This window comes from Malania oleifera, chromosome 5 (assembly GCF_029873635.1).
Source record: "Malania oleifera isolate guangnan ecotype guangnan chromosome 5, ASM2987363v1, whole genome shotgun sequence".
Taxonomy (NCBI): Eukaryota; Viridiplantae; Streptophyta; class Magnoliopsida; order Santalales; family Ximeniaceae; genus Malania; species Malania oleifera.
In genome coordinates, this window is record NC_080421.1 from 8,256,265 (window position 1) to 8,279,914 (window position 23,650).

The 23,650-nt window shown below is 36.7% G+C and overlaps 1 protein-coding gene across 2 annotated transcripts; it reads left to right on the plus strand.

Moving 5' to 3' along the window:
* Window positions 1-15,370: 15,370 nt before the first annotated feature.
* Window positions 15,371-23,602, plus strand: LOC131156472 (BEL1-like homeodomain protein 6). Of its 2 annotated transcripts, none has more exons than XM_058110179.1 (5): window positions 15,371-16,154; window positions 17,129-18,124; window positions 21,277-21,656; window positions 21,750-21,810; window positions 22,602-23,602. In XM_058110179.1, the coding sequence occupies exons 2-5, from the start codon at window positions 17,168-17,170 to the stop codon at window positions 23,298-23,300; spliced, it is 2,097 nt and encodes a 698-aa protein (XP_057966162.1). In that variant the 5' UTR covers window positions 15,371-16,154; window positions 17,129-17,167; the 3' UTR covers window positions 23,301-23,602. The 2 variants fall into 2 exon arrangements, with proteins under 2 accessions (XP_057966162.1, XP_057966161.1); XM_058110178.1 differs by having other exon boundaries at window positions 15,377-16,154; window positions 17,091-18,124.
* The last annotated feature ends 48 nt before the right edge of the window (window positions 23,603-23,650 follow it).

Sequence of the window (23,650 nt, forward strand, 5' to 3'; positions counted from 1 at the left end):
GGAGGCTAAGTGCTGGTGGAGAGTAGCGCGTCTAATAGAGAAGCAGAGTCCGGTTCCAGTTCCAGTGACGTGGGATCGATTTAAGGATATGTTCTTCAAGCGGTATTTCCCTACTATCATTCGGAATGCGAAGGCAGCAGAGTTCCTGCATTTGGTACATGGGTAGATGATTGTATCCCAGTACACGGCTTGGTTTGTCGAGTTGTCATGTTTTGCTCCACATCTAGCACCTGATGAAGAGAAGAAGGCGAGGAAGTTTGAAGAAGGGTTGAGGCAGAATCTATTTGAGCAGGTGATTGGTTTCAGGGCTCAGACATTTAAAGAAGTTGTAGACAGAGCTGGAATTATTGAGAGTGGCATTCAGAGGGGTGTAGTAGCTCAGAGTCAGAGGAAGAGGCCTGCGCCTCAGGGTTTTCAGGCTAGCTCCAGTAGGGGTTCATGGATAGGTGGTCGCGATAGGGGTGACCAGAGGCAGATGGCAAGACCTCGTGGGAACTAGGGTGCACAGACTTATCCGGTGTGTCAGACATGCTGGAGACATCATTTAGGAGAGTGTCGGGTAGGCAAGGGAGTGTGTTATCGTTGCGGGAGACCCGGTCACATGATGCGTGAGTGCCCAGGTCAGCAGGACTAGGTCTCAGCTCCCAGGCCTTATCAGGGAGGACATTAGGCAGCTAGAGGAGGATATCAAGCGCCTTGGGGTGGCCAGCAGAGGAATGTGGCCCCAGCGCGGGTATATGCTCTGACGCCGGGAGATGCAGAGGTTGCTACTGATGTGGTGACAGGTACATTTACTGTTCTATCATACCCAGTTATTGTTCTTTTTGACTCGAGTGCTACTCATTCTTTTATTTCTGCATCTTATGTTAAATTATCTGAGAGTGAGACCCAATCATTAGATATAGCACTGTCGGTAGCTACACCATCAGGGTCAGTGATCAGATGTCAGAGGGTACTTAAAGGTTATTCGATAGAAATTATGGGAAAAGTATTACCAGCAAATCTTGTTGTGTTTGATATGTGCAGGTTCGATATAATACTTGGTATGGATTGGTTTGCTGCGAATCATGCCAACATTGATTGTTTTCAGAAAGAAGTAATTTTTAGACCTCCTAGAGAGCAGGAATTTAGATTCGTTGGTTCACGGGTAAGTGCTCCAACACAGCTAGTATCCGTCGTGCAGGTAGGAAGATTACTTTTGAGCGAAGGTCAGGGGTTTATAGCATTTGTGAAAGAAGCATCTGACAATGAATCAAAGATTGACAGCACCCTAGTGGTACGAGAATTCCTAGATGTTTTTCTAAAGGAGCTATCAGGGTTGCCTCCTGTGCGCGAGGTAGATTTTCCTATAGATTTACCTCTAGGGACTGCGCCGATCTCTAAGGTCTCGTATTGTATGGCTCCAGCAGAATTGAGAGAATTAAAGGAGCAGTTGCAGGATTTATTGAACAAGAGATTCATACGACCCAGTGTATCGCCATGGGGAGCTCTAGTGTTGTTCGTAAAGAAGAAATACGGGTCCCTGAGGATGTGCATTGATTACAAGGAGATAAAAAAAGTTACTATCAAGAATAAATATCCTCTACCCCGTATAGACGATTTATTTGATCAGCTCTAAGGTACACGTGTATATTCCAAAATCGACCTCAGATCTGGGTTTCATCAGGTGAGAGTAAAAGCGGAGGAAGTCACGAAGATAGCCTTCAGGACCAGGTACGGGCACTATAAATTTATCGTTATGCCTTTTGGTCTGACGAATGCCCCGGCCATGTTCATGGACTTGATGAACAGAGTTTTTCACCAGTATCTAGATCAGTTTGTAATAGTTTTCATTGATGATATACTGGTGTACTCGAGGAGTTTCGAGGAGCACGAGGTACATTTGAGGCAGGTATTGCAGACTCTCAGGGAGGAGAAGCTTTATGCTAAGTTTAGCAAGTGTGAGTTCTGGCTAAAGAGGGTGGCATTTTTAGGCCATGTGATCTCAGGGGATGGTATTTTAGTGGATCCCAACAAGATTGATGCAGTGGTAGATTGGGCTAGGCTGAGAAATGTGCAGGAAGTTAGGAGGTTCTTAGGACTGGCAGGTTATTACCGTCGTTTTATTGAGGGGTTTTCAGTCTTGTCAGGTCCTCTCACACGGTTGACTAGGAAAAATTCCAGATTTTTGTGGGATGAAGAGTGTGAGCAGAGCTTCCAGGAATTAAAGCAGCTGCTCGTTACTGCACCAGTTCTTATGATTCCATCGGGAGGCGATGGCTATGTTATCTACAGTGACGCGTCCTTGAAAGGGCTCGGTTGTGTGCTGATGCAGCATGGTAGGGTGGTGGCATATGCATCCAGGCAGTTGAAAGAATATGAGAAGAACTACCCTACTCACGATCTGGAGTTGGCTGCGGTTGTACATGCACTGAAGATCTGGAGGCATTATCTTTACGGTGAGAGGTGTGAGATATTCTCTAATCATAAAATCCTGAAATACATTTTCACACAGAAAGAGTTGAATATGCGGCATAGGAGGTGGTTGGAACTTATCAAGGATTACGACTGTACCATCAGTTACCACCCAGGTAAAGCAAATGTGGTGGCTGATGCTTTGAGCCGTAAATCAAGAGACACGACATAGTTAGCAGTGATAGTTCAGCATCCGATTTAGATAGACTTAGAGAGACTTGGTGTAGAGTTAGTGGAGGATGATCCTCAAGCATTTATAGCCAGTTTGGTTGTACAACCCATGTTATATGAGAAGATTAAAGTTGCTTAGAGAGATGATCCAGAGTTAGTGGAGGTGATAGCCAGAGTTTAGGATGGTCAGGGGGAGGAGTTCAGTATTTCTGATGATGGGGCTCTGAGATTTCGCACTAGATTGTGTGTGCTTGCAGATGATAGCATCAAGAGGACGATTCTAGAGGAGGCACACAAGTCTCTATACACTATTCATACTGGTAGTACGAAAATGTATAGGGATTTGCGGGATTCATTCTGGTGGAGTGGTATGAAGAGAGAGATGGCAGAGTTTGTGCAGCAGTGTTCGATGTGCCAGTAGGTTAAGGCTGAGCACCAGAGGTCGGCTGGTCAGTTGCAGCCACTTTTCATTCCCGAGTGGATGTGGGACCACATATCCATGGACTTTGTTACTGGGCTGCTGCCAGCGTTGCATGGTTAGAATGCCATATGGGTGATAGTTGATAGATTAACGAAGACAACACATTTTATACCTATTAAGATCAGCTACCCTATGAACAGGTTAGCAGAGATTTACATACAGGAGATTATTCGATCCCATGGAGTGCCAGTATCCATAGTCTCGGACCGTGATCCACGTTTTACATCACGATTCTAGAGGAGTTTGCAGGAGGCACTAGGGACTCAGCTAGCATTCAGCACAGCTTTTCACCCTCAGACCAATGGTCAGACTGAGAGAACCATCCAGGTATTGGAAGATATGCTTTGTGCTTATGTGCTAGACTTTGGAGGTAGCTGGATTCAGTTTTTACCACTAGTTAAATTTGCTTATAATAACAATTATCAGGCTAGCATTGGCATGACATCCTACGAGGCATTATATGGTAGGAGATGTAGATCTCCTCTTTTCTGGGATGAAGTAGGCGAGAGACGAGTTTTGGGTCCAGAGATAATTTAGCAAGCATGTGATAAAGTTTGACTTATTCGTGATAGGATCAGTGCAGCACAGAGTCAGCAGAAAAGTTATGCAGATACTCGCCGACAGGAACTGGAATTTAGGGTAGGTGATCATGTTTTTCTGAGGATAACTCCACTGAAGGGGATTTTGAGATTTGGGAAGAAGGGTAAGTTGAGCCCTAGGTTTATTGGCCCTTTTGAGATACTTGAGAAGAATGAGTCAGTGGCTTATCGGCTAGATTAACAGCCATCTTTATTTCGAGTTCATGACGTATTTCATGTTTCTATGTTGAGGAAATACGTCCCAGATCCTTCCCATATCATCAGTCACGCAGAATTAGAAGTCAGTGAGGCTTTAGCATATGAAGAAGTTGCAGTCCAGATCCTAGATAGGAAAGGACAAGAATTGCGCAACAAAAAGATACCACTAGTAAAAGTTCTATGGAGAAACCACGCGATTGAAGAGGCCTCATGGGAACTTGAAAGCGAGATTAGACAGAAATATCCCCACTTGTTTAGTGGATCATAGCAATGATGTATATGCTTAGATGGTAAATTTTATTTTGTTAAGTCCAGTGTAATTGTAATGTAGAGTACAGGGTAGGTAATATTTTGTTTTGAGAGAAATTTTCTTTAATGGTTGTAATCTCCCAGAACTACTTATGTAACCACGGTATTCCTCCGCCATAAGTGAGGGCAGGTAATAAAATAAGTAGACCCTTTTCTTTACAGAAAGATAGAAGTATAGATAGAGATTCAGATAGTAAATTTTGAGAATGAAATTTTATAAGGAGGGGAGAATGTAATGACCTGAAGAATAATATCATTTTAAATAATAAGAGGGAGAGAAATAGAAACAGAAACAGAAGGAGGCCGTAGACTTCGTTCGTCGACGACATTGCATTTTGGGGGATAACAGAAATTTCAAGAAATTGCCTAGCTTCGTCGACGAGAAAATACCAAGAGAGGTTTCCGTGTAACACCCCAACCCCGAGGGGCCTGGGATATTAACTTTTTACTATTGATTTACAGCGGAAGCAAATAAACTCAATTTTATTAAATCAGAGCGCTAATTATCCATATTACAATCATTTATTTCAAAAAAAGAAAAATTTCACAACATAAATATCTGGCATCATACTAATATTTCTAATCAATCTTTATTTTTCTATCCCCACCCGCGTGCTTGCTAAGCCTGATTTCCGACATGCTCTTCAGAGTCATCTAAAATAAAAATATGATTGGAGTGAGACGATGCTCAATAAGTAAATAAGATTATTATTAGTGTGTGGCCAATTTGAGCTTTTAAAAAAATCCGTAAAACAATATTTAATACTATAACTTCAAAATTGCTTTTAGAATAAATATAAATTTAAAATTTACTACATAAAACTTTTACCATCAATTACAACAGTAAAATTTTATAATCATATACTATTACTGTTAAATTAAACTTTTAACTTTAAAACTGTAAAAATATTTAATGATAAACATACATATATTTTTCCTTATACGTTTTCCTTAGATCGTCATTTAAGTACCAGAATGATCATTTTCATGTAAACTTACACTTTTCTTTCAAATCATCAGTAACTTTGTACACGTAATTAAATATGTATAAACATATACTATAAAAACCACCCTTAGGCCTATTTGCCGTAAGTCATATTTACCTCCATGACCGGATTGTGCGGTCCGAAGACTGGACTTAGCTGGTTGGCCGACCAAACTAAATCAACGTACGTAAACTTTAGGTGAGATTTTCCTTATTAAGTCCTGATCCGGAACCAGGTGTGCACTAAAGAGAAATCCACTAACATAAATAACCACTTTGTAAACAGTGTGGGTGCACTCTGATCCGTTTAAACTTTAAGCTGCGGTACCAAACATCTGTAACTTTGAACTTTCGTTACCATAATGGGTTTTAAAATCATCTTATTATAATTTAGGTAATTTAAAATAATATCGTGAAAATCTCATCTTTACTCATATTTTTTAAAAAATGTAACGTAGAAATAAACTCATGCCACACAATTTTTGTGTTAAAAATATATATAATTTTATTTTTGAATAGAAAGAAATGCTGAAAATTTATCCGAGGGGATTAGAACATTTCTTAACCCAAAAATAGATGCAAGTATATTAAAGATAGAACTGGTATAATTAAATATGCGTAAAAATAAACTCATGAAAATTTTGTGAAACTAATTAACATAATTGAAATTTACGTATAAAATAAACTCGAGTATAAATTTTAAATAAAAAAAAACTAACATAATCAAAATTTACTTACCTTCTTTCTTACAAACACTGTAACTATCTCTAAGAAATGAGATCGAAAAGAGTGGGTGATTGAGAACTTATTCAAAAATTCTCTCTCCACCACAAATTCTTTCACTCACTAATCCTTCTCTTTCTTGAAAAATTGTTGTGAAAAATGAAGGTTGAGAGCTCCCTATTTATAGGAAAATTTTGGAAAAGAAATGAAAATTATAAAAGTGTGGGGAGATGGGTGAAATTATAATTTTTAAAAATTAAAGAATGGGCAAGGGATGGGCAAGGTGTGGGTTGAGTATGGGATAGGGATGGAGGCCATGTGGGAGTGCTTGCCACCATTCCCATTAAATAAATTTTTAATTAATCACTTACCTAATTAATTAATCAATTAGTTAATTAATTATTTTATTATTTTTCTTAATCATTATTATCATTATTATTATCATTGTTATTACTTTTAAACTATTTTTAGTATTTATTTATTTTATTATTTATTTTTGAACAAGAATTAAATTTGAATTTTGAAAACTCATGTGGGCCCCACATGATCTTGTAGGCCCCACACAACTTCGAGACCCGAATGGATCCTACGTAACTCCAATAATCCTCATACGATTTTATGAGCCCTACATAACTTCAAGACTCGTGTAAACCTCCAAACGGCTTCGGGACTCATGTGGGCCCCACACAGTCTTGTGGGCCCCGCATAGGATACTTATATTATTATTATTTTATCATATATTTCTACAAATTATGTCAGTCAAAACATTATTTTATATATTTATTTACATATATAAAGAGTGTCTATTCTGTTTTATCTTATGAAATTCCATTTTGATCAGGCCGACCTCCAGGGAGCGACTGAGCCGCAATGGTCTCTGAGCACTCACCAAGACAAGGTCTTTCTTAGGCATCAAACATGGAATCAAGGATCCTACAGAAAAACACTTCTGTATTGATATTAACTTAATGACCATTTTTATTATTTTATTATTATTGTACTTTAATCATGTATATATTTTTGGGTCATCACAATCTCCCCTCCTTATAAAAATTTCGTCCTCGAAATTTGCTAATTTAAAATGAGTACTGTATACTTGGTTGCGCTATTTAAAAGAGTACATTGATTAACGATTTGACTAAGTCTTAGAATAGATTGAGGGTCAATTTGGCGAAGTATTTTATTTTGGGAATTGAAGTGTGAATTGTCGGTCTAATAGAGGTTGAAATGGAAAAGAAATTCAGAAGATGTGGAAAAGGATAATTATATCTATGTATATATTATACATGTCCAATAAATTAAAAATATATGTATAAAAATGAAACGAAATCTAGCCTTTAGAGCCTTAGATCAATGTCAACATCTATTGAAGTACTAGCGGTGTCACTGCTAACCGTCGAGGTTTTTTCTTGGTAGAGTTGACCTCTTGTAATGTCGCCGGCTTGGGTCGGAAAAAGGGAGAGAACGCCCGTTTGTTCGGTGAGGGAGGAAGAGCTGCCCTCTTCCCAAGTTATTGGTGGCCCGTATATGAGTCTCAATGCGCATCGGATTTCCTTGCAATGGTGGAGTAGGCCAGCATTATCCGAAACCCTTAGTGTGGTGACTGCGATATTGCCATTGTAAGGGATATGGCTCGTTGGTGTGATATTAGTTGTAAGTTTCATAGTCAGAATATTCTCGATAGGGAAGAGGGTTGGAAAAATGGCAGGGGCATTGCTCGGGTCAGTAGTGGCGGAGGAGGTAATATGGAGAATTAATGGGGCAGTAGTTGAGATAGTGGCTTCTCCAACTGATTCCCGCCTATGCCTACGGTTCTCAAACCAAAAGCGCACATTCCTCGGCTCGATTGGACCATACCTTCGAAGTTATGCTGCAAGTAAGATAGTTCGCTCCACAGAAGGGAGTTCCCCTTGATTACTGCGGAAGGCCTTCTCTAAAATCTCCAACTGTGCCTTGCTAGGTTTCCTTCTTTGGATTGGCAATCTAGTGCTGCTCTCAGCAGCTTGAGGAGTTGGGTGATTTGGCAACATTTTTGAGTAATGAGACAATCAATAGAAAAGTTGGGAAGAACTAATCTCTTCAAACCGAAATGTGGTTATTCAAGATGGTAGAAAACTGTGATGCTTAGAGTTTGAAGAGGGAAACCGGGATATTTTGTCATTTCTCGCGCCGCTCTCTCTCTCCTCTCTCTCTCTCTCTCTCTCTCTACGTCTCCCTCTCCCTTCTCGCTTCGATTTCGGCCCCACCAGTCGCCGGATTGACGATCCGAAGGTACCACGACGTTCCTGGCGGAGTTCTTTGCAAATCTGTCGGAGCGGATCATCGGGAAAATAGAGTTGAAATTCATTCCAAATTCAGGGTAAGGCCTCTTAGTCCCCTTTTGGCCTTATGGTAGTTATAGAAAATAATGTAGGCGGAGAAATACTGATATTATATTCTTTCATATATTGTTTTGAGGGTGTTTTGTAGGAAGCCCTGCGGGAGTTAGGCTAGTATTCCATAGGGGCTTTCCAGTAGTCAGGTAAGGGACATATGCTATGCTGGGTATTTCTTAAAATACTATACAATTTATTTAATTATGAAAATTATGTATTTATGTATGGTGTGGCTTGTGAATATGAATATGGTACAGGTATATGTTTTACGAATGCCAATTTCATGATTTTACGAATTTCAGTATTATGATTGTTCGAATTTCAGTACCATGATTTTATGGATTTTAGTAGCATGATTATACGGATCTCAGTACCATGATTACACGAATATCAGTATTATAATTATGCAGTTTCAGTGTTATGATTATTCAGCTTTCAGTATTACGACATATGGATTACAGTACAGTTATGCAGCATCATGGTTATTATGAATACTTCATAATCATGGTAAATCAGATAGATATGTATAGAAAAGTATTATATGATATCAGACCCTGTTGGACTTGCAGCTACAGAGCACGGTACCGTTGCTACAGATACTATGTTACTTTATGAGTGTAACCACCTATTTAGATAATACGTGGTAAAGTCGACCACCTAGGCCCTTGAAGAGATTAGACTCCCCATCCAGATATGGGTTGAAGTGGGTAGGCCGACTAACGGAGTTCAGTGATTTATTCCTCGGTGGTGTATTTTATTATTTGCACTGTACTTTTGCATTCGGTTATTCATGTATATATGAAAACAGATTTCATGATATATAATAGCTCATTTGCCACACACTAGTAATAGCTCATCCCAGTGTTGAAACATTTTTCAGGTGATCCAGGTAGGCGAGCAGATTAGGCTCGCAAATAGAGGGGCGTCTTTAGTGCCCTGTCAGCAAAGTGAGTATGTTTTGGGAGGATTTTTGTACTACCCAAGCTAGTTGAGGGTATTTTAGGGAATTCAGATATATGTGTATATTTTGGGGAACACGGTAGTACTCTGGTATTGGTTTTGTATTGTATATAATGGTTTATGGTTATGTTTATTCAGTTTCTGCTTCTCGCTGCTTAGGTTAATGATGTGGTATCAGAGTATGTTAATTGTTACAGTATATATATATATATATATATATATATATATATATATATGTATATAAAACACACATCAGTTAATTAAGCAGGTCGTTACATTGTGTGTGACCACGGTATTCTTCCGCCATAAGCGAGGGTAATTAATAAACTTGGGATGGGGCTGCTATGAGGGTGGCTACAGGCTCTTCTTAGAGTCGGATCAGCAAATCAGTGATAATCCAGTGGATGAGATAAAAGTCAGTTAGCAAATTTTGAGGATGAAATTTTAAGTGAGGGGAGAATGTAGTAACCTGAACCAAGAAAATAAAAGAAAATAGAAAGGTGAAGAAAATAGGAAAATTGGTTTGGCATAGGACGAAAACGTTAACGGTTTCAGGGAGTCTAAGAAAAACCATCGACGGTTACAACTATAGAGAGTAGTTTAAGTGTCAAACCATCGACGGTTTTGTAAAGTCTAGAAAAACTGTCAATGGTTGTCCTACGAGCTAAGTTACTTAAGGGCTAAGTAACATAGTTTTTTTTTTATAACTCTAATTTTCTCTCTCTCTCTCTCTCTCTCTCTCTCTCTCTCTCTCTCTCTCTCTCTCTCCTAAGCCTCTCGGATCACTTTTAGGTACTCCTTGATCCTCTCTCCCTCTTCCCGACACACAGGCGGTCGATCTTCGGCAAATTTGAGCGGCTAGGTTTCGTGGTTTTGAAGGCTTTAGGTAGTTTTTTCAAGAATAGGTAAGGGTATTAGATTATGTCAGTTATTTTTGAAATATAAACCGATTAGATTGCAAAATATGTTTACAAAAACGATATATATGATTTTCTGAACAAATCGGGTATATGAAAGTGGTTGTTTTGACTTTTATACTTTTTTGGGAAAAACTAGCGTGAATGGGTTGACCATCTCCTATTTTCAGTAAAATGTATAGTTTGAATTAAATTAAACCCTAGAGATGCTCATACATCTATTTTTAGTAACTTATATGTTTCCTAGACAGTTATGTATATTTATGAGTTATCAGATGAAAATTGTGTGGCATGAGAATGGTTTAAAATGGCATAAATGAACAGAATGTTTATACAATTATGATATTGTATGATATGACGACTATATGCCGAGGTTTGATATAACGACTATATGCCAAGATGTGATATGACGGCTATAAGACGAGATGTGATATGACAGCTATAAGCTGAAATTTTGATATGACGACTAGATGTCGAGTTTTGATATGCCGATTTTATACCGAGAAAGTATATGACAAATATTTTACAGAATTATAGACAACTTATGTTTTATACAGTTTTATGAAAATGAATTCATGACTACAATTTTATTGCGTAAATTGTCATATATGATTTAAGAACCCTGAGGATATAAGATGTTATGTTATAAGCACAGTATCGTAGCTATGTGTTGGCAGTGAGTGCAATCACATAGGGATGGAAGTATGATGCGGGATAGTCAATTTGTGGCCTAGGTACAGTACTACTACTCCCTGATGTAGTTTCGAGGGACCCCTCCCGATGTAGTTTCGGGTGACCCTCCTGATGCAGTTTCAGGTATAGGGTAGACACAATCGTACTTACTACCTTTTTCTGACTTAGCTATGGTCGGCCGACCATATGCTAAGTCCAGCCTTAGGGTCGTACAACCCGTCATGGGGGGAAGCATGTCGATGGGAAAGCATGACGATGCTACTTCAACAGTACATGGTGATTTCTTTTATGCATATATAGGCAAATTTACTATTAATTGACGATACTAAGCCGATAGTACAATATTTAGAAAATATGTATTTTCAATATTATAGATCAGTACAGTTTTAAAATGTCATTTCAAATACAATTAAATAATGGAAGTTTTATATTCACAGGAAAACTCATGTTAGCCACACACTAATGATAGTCTAATCTGCCTTACTGAGAAGTGTCTCACCCCATTATCCATCTCATTTTTCAAGTCCTACAGGGAACCGTGCCTAGCTTCCTCAGGGCTGGGACTAGACGGTTGATAATAGTAGTTAGAGCTGGTGAGACACCAGCCATTATGTTTTGATATTTTGGAGTTGCAATATATTAACAAGAAGTTTATATGTATATTTGGGGACTGTTAGAATTCTAGTAATATAATTGAGGTGTTTTCTTCCGCTGTATAGTTTTACTTTCAGTTATGACAGGACCACCCGATTTTTCCTTATTAGGGCGGGTGGAGGTATTATGGTATTAGAGTTTATTTTATTCACAAATAACACCCCAGGCCCACTCTCGAGTTCAGGGCGTTACACTATGCCATCGAATGGTTCACTTAACCGTTAGCCTAGTGCAGATAGCTAACCGGATATAACTAGCGCGCATGATAGTTTAGGCTTGATTTATAATCTGAGACCTACTTTCTAGGAGTAGTGTTGCTATAGATTTACATGCTTTCGTAGTTATTATAAAAACACTTTTAAAATCTCTCATTTTTTTCCCTTTTTACACAAAGTTGTAGTAAATTAAGCTAGAAGTGGTAAACAATTGCAGTTGAGTCCCTGAGGATCGACACCTAACTTACTCATTATTTTACTGAACTTGGGATAATTAAGTTTATAAGTATTATCTTTGGTAGTTAAAGATCCAAGCCTTGGCGAGCCTACCAATGGCCATTTAGAAGCTGCCACGTGGTAGGGTGACATGATGTTATGCTGATGTCATCCTGCTATGGTAAAAAAAAAAAAGAAAAAAAAGAGGAAAGGAACTGGGTGATGCCATGTGGCAAAGTGACATCATGCTAACGGCATCTTACTATAATAAATTGGAAAAAATAAAATTGCCACGTGCCACCACTCTATGTTGACACGTGGGCCCTATTTCTTGAATTGGTTGACTTGGCCCAAATTGGCCGAATCGGTCTGTTTCTTGAATCATTTTATTTATTTATTTTGTTAATTTAATTTTAATTAGTTTTCTAATTGAAAAAATATAAAAAATTCTAAAAAATAGGAAAAAAGTTAAAAAAAAATCATGAAAATTGGGAAAAATTAGTAAAAATATTTTTAAAGTCAGAAAAATAGGAAAAAAAATACTTTTTGGTTGTTTCAAGCCAAAAAAAAATGAGAAAAAGTCTTTAAAAATCCCAGAAAATTTTATAAAAATGTTGAAAAAATTTATAAAATTTCTACAATCATTTTGAAAAATTTGAGGATGTTTTTAAAGATTTTTTTGCTTATTATTTGACAGTTTTCCCCAATTTTTGCCTGTGTTTGTCCTTGTGACTTGAAAAAAAGTAATGAGATATTTTAGATCTCACTTGTATTAACTCTAAGGAGGGTTTATCTAACAAGATCCTCTTATTTGAAGGTCTTATTAGACATTCCTAAATCACACTGAGGTTTTTACCTCCTGTTAATTTTGTTTATTTATTTGTTTGTTTGTTTATTTGTTGATTTTAAAAGGAGTTAATTAAAGGTTATTAAATTTAATTTAGAGATAATTCATAATTAATTAGGTACCATTCGTCAAACGGGTGTGTAGGGGGTGCTAATACCTTCTCCTCGCATAATTGAACTCCCGATCATGATTTCGGTAAAAGCAGATCGACACTACTAGTTCCTTGGCCTAGGTTTAGTTTAATAACCAATCAAATAAGTAGTAATCAAGTGTTCTAATCGCATCTAAGTAAATAATCAGTTAGTGACAACTCCATCAAATTTTCAATACGATTATTACCTCGCTATCCTGGGACCCTTCTCCAGGACATTGCAACAATATTATGGTGTAAGTTGCAAAAGGCTATTTGTTATATTATTTATTCACTTATTTGTTTATAGTTTATTTTGTTTTAATGTTTATGCTATTCTTAAATTAAAGATTTTGTTTGATAAAGGAAAAAAAACAAGCATAAGAAGGAAATTTGTCTTATTCTATTTTTTCCAATATAAAATGTTATCAAAAATAAATTTTTGTTCTAATTAATGTAATTAAAAATTTAGAAATCAAATGTTAGTGATGTGTAGATCAAAATTTTGTTCATTGATCAACTATATATTTATTTTCTTTTTATTTTCTTACTTTATTTGATGATTAAATATAAAAAAGTGAATTCACTAGAATTTTTTCTAATTAATATAATCAAAATTTTAATAAAATAATATTGATGCATAAATCAAAATCTTGTTTATCGATTAGTTATATATTTATTTTCTTTTTTACTTTGTTTGATAACTAAATATGAAAAATAAATTTTTTCAAAATTTTATTTTCTTTAATTTAATATTTTCTAAGTTTGAAATGGGGTTTAAAGTGAAAATGTAAAATTAGATTCTTATAAATACTTTTTATTAAAATTTATCACACTATAATCGATACATAATTAAAAATGTAATTTTAAAAGTTAGTCAAAATTAATTTTAAAATAAAATTTATTTTTCTAAAATATTTCTTGCTGATGAAAATAAATTATCTCTTTACATATATATGACTTCATGTTGATTTACTCCATATGAGACATGATTAATAAGATGGGACTGAAAATGCAATGCATAAAAAAACTTGCACCCTATTTTCTTCTACCATGACTTACGTTAGATCTAGAAATATCATAAAATTTCTTCGTAATCACCATTTACAAAAACCCTTTACGACTTATAAAAAGCAATGTAAGAGTGAAATTTTCAACCTAAAATATTTAAACTTGAATTTTTTTAACCCTAAATATCCTCAGCTCCTAATGGCTCTCCCTCCCTCCCATGTTTCTTCACATGTTCTTTGTTGGTGAAGAATTTAATGTTTCTTTATACACTCGTAATGACTATTTGATTTTCGATATCTTTTGAAATTTTCAAAAATGGGATATCAAGAACTCAAAAAGTAATATGATGATTTACATTCCCTAAAGCTAAAAGATTTCCACATAATAGTTAAACTCAGAACTCATTTCCTACTCAACCTTGGGAATATTTTATTTGAATTAAATTTGTGGGACTAAAATGTCTCCAATGTTTAGTTTGGTGGGATAATAATTCCCCTAGAAAATAACGTTATTGCACATATATAGTTATGATATTTATAATAATAAACTATAATATAATGAAATATTTTTTATCAATTATATAGCAAAACCAAATAGAATATTTCAATGACCCAAAATTCTATTTGCAAAATAAGATTCTTAAAAATACAATTTAGTTCGAGAACATTCAAAATCATGGGAGCCAAATACTCTATTAATGTAAAACTTTATGTGGGTGCTAACCCTAAATATTGCATGAACATCATTAAAATTTTTCATAATGATTGAGGATGTATGTTTTGAATTTTAAAGTTTGTAATTATATATTCGCTAATTAAACAGAGTTTATGAGTTCTAAATAATCATTGATCCCTTGATTCACATGCTTCACCCTCTACTATTAATTGGGCTCTTTGAAATTAAGGTGCATGTTTAACTTGCAAGTCAATTTATGGTTGTACTTTAAGAAATGCAAGAGCAAGATTTCCCTTCTTAATTTACACCTATTTAATTTTTCTTCTTCAACAACTCCCTTATCTTTATAATTCTCCATTCTCACCATATTTAATCGCTTGCTTTCAACACCTAACCATGCAATAAGTTGGGGAAGAATGGTGGTTATGCGTATAGCTAGCTAGCTTCAAAGTCAAATATTATGCATCTAAAATAAATAAATAAATAAATAAAATAAAATAAAATGAATTTTTTTCTTGCAAAATTGTCTATAATATGTGTTGTTGAATGGTGAAGTGGGGTGGGTATAGAATTAAGGAAAAGTAAGGGGAAAGATATAAATATGGAGGAGTACAGGAGTTTGGGTGAAAAAACACAAAATTAGTTATTAGTTAGAATAAAAGGACGAGTGTAGTGATTTGGGCACCCAAGTGGTGCGGGGTGGAAAGAAATTAAATAATAAAAAAATAAATAGAAAATGAGTAAATAGAAGAGAGAGAAACAAAAATTAATAATAAAAGAAGAATGGTTATATGGTGGATATTGCAGGCTGCAAGCCAGACCTTCCATGCCTGAGGATGAGAGAGAGAGAAAGGGTGGAGGTTTAAGAGAGGGTTTAGGTCTACCAACTGGTAGTTAGAGATTGAGCTCCTTAACCAAACATCACAGGTAGAAGAAGAAGAAGAAGAAGAAGAAGAAGAAGCAGAAGCAGAGGAAGCAGAGGAAGAAGAAGCAATCATGTGGAACAAACAACAGTTGCTGCTTCCACAACAGGGAATTGAGGAAGATGGGAAGAAAGCAAGCAATCCCTATGAAAAAGGAAAACTCATTTTAATTGAAAGCAGAGATAGAGATATATAGAAAGAGAAAGCAGAGAGAGAGGGAAAGAGAGAGTTGGGTGTGTGTGTGTGTGTGAATCTCACACGTGAGGAGAGATGGAATGATGGATGGAGAATATATGATTAGAAAAGGAAAAGAGGAAAAGGGGGGGTGCGATGATTTGCACTTTGATGATTTAAGTTCTTTGAATTATCGCGGATCCCTTCTCTTCTTTTGAAAAAATATATAAAATAAGTAAAAAGGATTGGCTTTATTTTTGGTGGTGGGGTTGTTTTCTTGTGAGCCCAATGAAATGAAAGGGGGAGGATATCGATATGAGGTGTTGTTAATTGATCTCGGGATCAGTTTGTCTGCGGTCTGGGGAGTTTTATTTCAGGAGATCGAGTTGTAATCTTCGAGCTTCCCTGTTCCCTACAAGACACACAACTGTTACGGGTCTTCAGGTATTATTGTTAAACCATGATCATATTATTAATTATATTATATACTTTCATTAGCTTCAAATTTTGTTCCTTTCACACTCTCTCTCTCTCTCTCTCTCTCTCTCTCTCTCTGTATGTGTGCGTGCGCGTGTGTAGATGATGATGAACTGATACTATGAAAGTAAATTTTATGTTTTTTTTATGGGATGCTTGATGGGTATCTTGTTTTAAATTTAAACCTTTCTTTTTTATTGAAATTCTCTTCTGGGTCATCTTAGAACTGAGCATCTAGGAGGGAAAAGAAAAAAAAAAACAGTTTTCTTTAATTTTATCTTTTAGTGGGTTATTTTTTGGGTTCTCTTTTGTGGGTTACTCTTCACTGCTCATCCATTTCTGTTTTCTGTTTTTCTTATTTTATATGTTTTTTTTTTTCTCAGTTGGTGGAACAAATGGGATTATTGGAGTAGTTCATTTCATTCTATTTCTACACAAGTTGATTTCTTTGTTACTGTAAATAAATTATAATAAATGGGAATGTTTCACTGTTGACGTTTATGTGTTACTGTGTTAGAGCTTCTCTCACAGAACCCAAGAAGAAACTTGTATGCATGCGATGTCCGTATGTGCTTTGTCCACTGTTGAATATTGTAATTTCATAATAATAATAATTAACCCATCAATTATAGCTTCTCCATTCTTGATAAAAAAATAATAATAATTCTGTAGTATGTGTTCCTATAATTTTGTTTTGATGATGCATTGTTCTTTGTCCACATTTTGCGTGGGGCATAAATGTTCATACTAATTTCTTATTCATGTAATAATTCTCTTAAGCTCCAATGGTGAGTATAGGAACCAATTTCAAGTATTTTTGCACTTCAATGTCTAAATGGCTTTCTTTTATTTTTGCCTTATATTTGTTTTTAATCATTAGTTAATTTTCTTGGCAATTTTCAGTTCATAGAGTGACTAGGTAATTTGAGTATTTGGCTCAGTATTTAGGGCCTGGAGGGTTTTTGGATATAGGAGAAAGAATGGCTACTTATTACTCAAGCTCAAATAATCAAAGAGATGCTACACCAATGCTCTATCTAAGGGAACCTTTTTCTGGCTCATACCCGGAAGCACCTGTTCTTCCCAATAATATAATGATGTATGCAAACTACTCATCTTCTGGTCCGTACTCGAATACATTGGCTGGAAATTCTGAGCATCAGCAAAACTGCATTGAAATCCCATCCATGGGGGCTTCAGATTCCACACAGCCGCAGTCAGAAATTCTCTCAAACCTTGACGGGTCACGCGGAGTGGAGCAGGATTATAATGCTTGGAGGGATGGGAGAAATGAGATGCTATTTATGCAGCCAATGGGTGGCTCTTCTGGCATTCCTCATGGCAGCCAGAACCTGCAGGGTCAGGGATTATCCCTCAGTCTTGGCACACAAATCCCGTCGGGAATCCAAATGCCTTCTGTCCAATATCGAAATCCAAATTCAGATTTCTCTTCATTTTTGAGTCCTCATATGTCGGTACCAACTGAGGGAGGCAGCAGGAGTAAATCTTTTAGAGATGATGAGAATTCTCTAAGTAAACAGTCTGCGAATGCTGAATATTTTCCACCTGGTTTACCCGGAGGAAATCAAGATTCGATGAAAGCGGATCCGTCTCCCTATGGAATGTCAAGTATTGCAAGAACCATTCCCAATTCCAAGTACCTTAAGGCTGCACAGCAATTGCTTGATGAAGTTGTAAATGTGCGGAAAGCTCTAAAGCAGCCCGGTTCTCAAAAAAACCAGAAGTTTGACGAGATTCAGATGAAGACTTCCAAAGAGGCCGATGGGGGGCTTAAGAATGGGACTGCATCACCTTCTGCAAGTGGAATGCCATCAAACCCTCGAGAGTTCTCTGGCAACTCCTCCAGTGAGCTTTCTTCTGCTGAGAGACAGGATTTGCAAAATAAGTTGACAAAGCTATTGTCCATGTTGGACGAGGTATGTCCAATACTTCAATTTTACTTGTGCTGATTCCATAATTTCCTAACTATTTTTGGAGGCTCTTCAACAATTAAATCAAAAGATTTAATTGTTGAAGATATGATAACATAGCTTTCTTCTGATACCTTATAAAATTGGATTTATTTTGTGAACTTTTGATAGGTTGAATTCTTGAAATTGAAGAATTCGGAAGAAAAATTGTGTGAAAATAAATTGGTTTGCTATTTTTTTGCTCATGTTAAAGGAGCTAGGATCTGAGTGTACATTCCTTAGAAGTGGAAGGCAGGTTGTGATGCCAAGTGAAGCTTGCTCCATTATAGAAACAGAGTGCTCTCCGTGTCACTGATCAAAATTAAAGTGCTTTAAGTAATGAATGTATGTCAGAACTTAAAAGTATATACAGAACAAGTCTAGTGAAGGATGTAGTGCAAAAGGTTAACTTTCATGCCCAGAGGAATGCTTAGCAAGTGTTGCATGCTCATTTGGCTTTTACTTGTGTAGAGTTCAAATCCAACTTATTATTGATCCGTGCATGCATTGCACCACTGCTAGAAAATTGACAAAGCCTATGCCAAAAATTGGTTCACATTGGTTGTCAACTATTTGATTTCCTGTTTCTCAAAGTGCATTGACACAACAGTTGTTGCTACCAAGGGTTACCTTAAGTGGATTTAGCATGATAATATATCCATATAAAACATTAGGCGCAGCTTGTTTAGAGCACTCACCATATATTTATTTATTTATTTGGTAAACTGAGATTCCAATGTACTTTCTGTGACAATTTGGGGACATCTCAATTGTGTGGCAATGCATGGAACACAGAAGAGAATGAAAAAGACTCTAGTTTGCATTTTGATTAAAGAAACCTTTGAAAGAGAAGTTATCTTTCATATTCGGACATCTCATTACTGAATGATGAAAGAAATTCTCTGAAAGAATTCTCCTGCCTTAACTTTTCCTGGAATTTTCAGAATTTTTCCTTAAAAAATAAGACAAAAATCCTAAGTTCAAATCCTTTTTACCTTCACAAATATAGTCATATACACACGCACAGAGCCTTTCAAATCAACATCCAAGGCAACTACCCCCCAACTGTTAGCCTTTGAGCATTTCCCAAATTGTTTCATTTGAAGTTAGGTGGTTGCTAAAAGCCTAATATAGTGGAGGATTACACCCATCTATGGAACTTGCAAAATTAGTTGAAGACGTGTGCATATTTCATTCTTGTTTTGTAATCCAGAGAAGTATAAAGGATATGATAACTGAAACAATTGTTTATTGATTCTTAGTATTTTTTTATTAACTAAGAATACAATTTTATTAATCTGTTTATTAGTAAATATTTTTTTGCAGTTGCTCTTGGAAAGAAAATGGACAGCATAACATCAATTTGGGCTTCCCTGGTAACTTAAAATGCAAGTAGTCCCATTATAGGCCTTCTTACTTTATCTTTTCCAAATATCATTGTGTAGTTTTTAATGAAGTGAAACATTAGCAAAAACAATGCCCCGTATTGCTCTAGAGGAATTCCACTATTTATTGGATGCCCTGTCCTCTGTCAATGTCTTTTGGATGAGCAATAATTGACTGGCTCATAATTGTGTTTAAAACATTTAGTTGGTTATATGGTTGAGAGAGGCAGACAAAGTGGCACAAGGCATGGATCCAGTAGCGCCTCCCAGGTTCATAGTGTGATGGTTTTTCTGAGTTCTTCTGGCATACTACCAGGAAGGGATCACTGTTTCCTTTAACTCAAGTTCATTAATAGTGGTTGTATTTTCCAAAAGTAATTGGAACTGTTAATCCTTTGAAGTCCTTTGCTGCTGAGAAGATATTGTGTTTATTGAACTGGAGGAGATATTATTGTGTTGCATATCCAATGGATGGTGCCCTTCTGATTGGTATCTGTAAGGAAAAGAATGTTACTTTGCAATCTGAAATGAATGTTATTCAAGTTCTGCATGGTTGAACAAGAATGGTGTATAAAGTTCATAAATTCATTTTGGTTTATAGGAAATGCAAAAAATTGTTAATCAATGTCATTTCTTCCTATTCTGGATGGCATGAGAAAATTTTTTGACTATTAAAAAGCAAAAAGACCAATTGGAATGTCTATGAGTTTTAATTTTTTTATCTTAAGTTTGTCGCTTTTTTTGGGCGGTGGGGGCTGGAGAAGGGATATGAGGCAGATGATAACTGTATTTCATGAACTTAGGTTTGATGTGGAGGCACCAATCTTCATCTTTAGCAGAATTCTTGTAGGAATACTATGAATACACTGCATTTGCACTGGAGATTTGTTTCCACCTTCTGCCAAGAGCTTTTCCCAGGTTGTCAGGTTGCTGCATTAACTTTTTTCTTAATGGGACATGAATTTCCGCATCCTTTATGCGACTGTCCCAGCATTTTCTCATATATGTGGATGTATTGTATCAAACAGAGCTCACTTTTATTTGAATTTTAAGTAAGCTAAACCTGGGAAATGGTCTTGCATAAACTACCGTGATGTATTGTATTGATGCTTTGCAGTAACATATTCTACCATCTGTATTATGCTGGAAGGTTGCTATATACATAATATAAAAGGAGACGCACAGCATGTGAGGCCTCCAAAAGATTAGTCATCTTCCTATCACTCTTTTTCATTTGAATTTGAAAATTCATCCTCAAACTGCAGGATGGTCATCTCGTTTTTTGAAACCAAGTTTTCTTGAGATTTTTTTTAAACTCATAATCTTTTTCTTGAAAGTAAGATAGCTTAGTGTTTTCCAATTTTTTGACTTCGCTGGTGTCTATAATTTTCAGAACTATTCATTCTAGAATTGTGAGACCTACTTTATGTTGGGTTAAACTAATCATTTTTATCTTATTTTGATGGGTGATAACTCATAGACAATCAGATACACACAATTCTGTGAACTGTGTTTAACTTCATTTGCAAATGATTGATTTCTGTACGCGATTATAAGTTAGATGTAATTAATTTTTTATGGTTTGTTGAGTTCCTGGAGCTCTCCAAATCAATGCAGTGGTTAAATAAAGAACGCATCTCTCTCTTCTTTTTTCACTTTTCTTTTTGAGCGTGAACGTTCTCCTATCTCCAGCTGAAATAAAAATGTACAATGATGCTTGTTCTTTTGTCACAGGTCGATAGAAGGTACAGGCAGTATTATCATCAGATGCAGATCGTGGTCTCATCTTTTGATGTGATAGCCGGATGTGGGGCAGCTAAACCATACACAGCACTTGCTCTTCAGACAATTTCTCGCCACTTTCGTTGCTTGCGTGATGCAATCACTGGCCAGATTCGCGCTACCCGTAAAAGTCTTGGGGAGCAAGATACTTCAGCAAACAGCAAAGGGATTGGAATATCTCGCCTCCGCTATGTAGACCAACAGCTGAGGCAACAGAGAGCTCTTCAGCAGTTAGGTATGATGCAGCAACACACATGGAGGCCACAGAGAGGGCTGCCTGAAAGCTCTGTTTCAATTCTTCGTGCTTGGCTATTTGAGCATTTCCTTCATCCGTAAGTTCCTTTATACATGTAGCTTGTTTCTGTGAGATACTTGACATTGTGACTATTTTAACTCTTCTAATTTCTAACATTACTGTTTGTCAGTTACCCAAAGGATTCTGACAAGATCATGCTGGCAAGACAAACAGGCTTGACCAGAAGTCAGGTAATGAGGGAAGAAGCTTAATCTATTTGCAAGCTAAGTTCTGTGTGTTGTAGAGTTAGAATAAGGTCCCTTCCATCAGTGGGTGAAGATCCGACCTTGTACAGGTTTTATTCCTTGATTAGATAGTGTAGTTACATGTATGGCTTTCACCTCTCTTCTACTAATGAAGCACTGTGACAAATTCCTGCATTTTAATTCAGCAAAGCTTAAAAAAAAAAAAATGAAGAAGTTCAATAGTGAGTTTTATTTGGGGAAGGGAGATACTTATACGGGATAGGGAGAGAGAGATTGTGACTACACTATTAGCAGAAGAGACTGTTTTTGTAGATCATCAGTTCATAAATGAATCCCTGTGGCTGCAAATAATGGGGATAATTTTTTGTTGAACATTTAAGAATTAAGATGTTTTTTCAACATATACCTAAAGAAGACAATGGACAAAGTTCGAACAATGTCATTCAAAGAATTAGTAGTTCTTCTCATTGTTGGGATGTTTGCTAATAACTCACTAATATCAAATCATGTGTTCCATTGTTTTGAGAATTTAAACATGCTTCTTTATTAGTTCAATTTCTTCAAGAAAAAGCTTAGAATGTTTTTGGACTGCTCATGAGAATTGTAAGAATTGAGAACTTCATTTGTTCTTGTTTACCTTTTGCTTGATTTTTATTGAATGTTCTTGCCATTAGTCAGTGCGCTTTATTTTATTCGAGGATGATGCCATAATTTATTTGCATCTTTTATTACTCGTTCCATTTATTTTAATGAAATAAAATAACTGTGTGGCTCAGGTTTCAAATTGGTTTATAAATGCACGTGTGCGTCTCTGGAAGCCCATGGTTGAAGAAATGTACAAAGAGGAGATTGGGGATGCTGAGATGGACTCGAATTCTTCATCTGAACATGCATCAAAAGCAACACAAGGTGATAGCAAGGGCCTTGAGGACATGAGGCAAGATGCACAACAAAGTGCGACTTCCACAGCCAGTGAGAGATGTCGTCCTGGACAATTCCTCGGGTCCAAATCTGACCACTTTCGTGATGCAGGAATGATGGGATCAATAACTGGAGCCAGCTTCCAGAGCAGAACACAAGGAGAAACTGAAACTGAATACAGTGTGGTCAAGCTAAGGGGCGATCAAAGGCCAAGCATGGACGATTGTAGCCTTTACCCGGATGCAATAGTTCAGCCAGGTGGCGGCGGGGAGAGGCTAATGGCAGCTGCCACTGCATACCATATGTCAGAATTGGGAAGGTTCGGGAGCGGGAGTGGGGTGGCTCTTACATTGGGGCTGCCACATTTCGAGGGAGCTGGACTACCTGTGCCTGCCGGGACTCATCATGGCCTTGTCTCCATGAGGGAGGATGATATCTACAATGCATCGGCTTCGCCCTTTGGACCTGAGGCTGCAGATTTTGACTGCATGGATCCCGGGAGTCGGCAACACAGATTTAGCTCTTCCCATCTACTGCATGATTTTGTGGCATGAGAAAAGCTTGATCCCAGATCACAGCACCATATGGGTTGATTTTGAGTGTTGCTCGATGGGCGAAAGGGATAGGAATAAGTCAGTAGGAAGAGAGAGCTCATCTTACTTGCAAATCTATGGGCTTTTGCCCCCTCTAAATATGGAAATTTATTAAACACAGTTGTAATATAGAATGAGAGTGGATGATTAGCATATTTGTAAAGATTTAAGATACATATTTTTTGTTTGATATGTTGGAAGGGAAATTGTAAAATCTCTGAACTTCAGTTTTTGAAAGAAGAATAAGAAGACAATGACAACAACGAGGAAGAGAGACTTGCCCGACTCTACTCGTCCCATGATGGTCTCTA

What these genes read in the sequence shown, in the direction of transcription:
- LOC131156472 (XM_058110179.1), top strand. Translation starts at nt 17,168, where the DNA reads ATGGCTACTTATTACTCAAGCTCAAATAATCAAAGAGATGCTACACCA. An exon ending in TATTGTCCATGTTGGACGAG is followed by an intron (nt 18,125 to 21,276) that starts GTATGTCCAATA and finishes CTTTTGTCACAG; the next exon opens with GTCGATAGAAGGTACAGGCA. An exon ending in CAGGCTTGACCAGAAGTCAG is followed by an intron (nt 21,811 to 22,601) that starts GTAATGAGGGAA and finishes TGTGTGGCTCAG; the next exon opens with GTTTCAAATTGGTTTATAAA.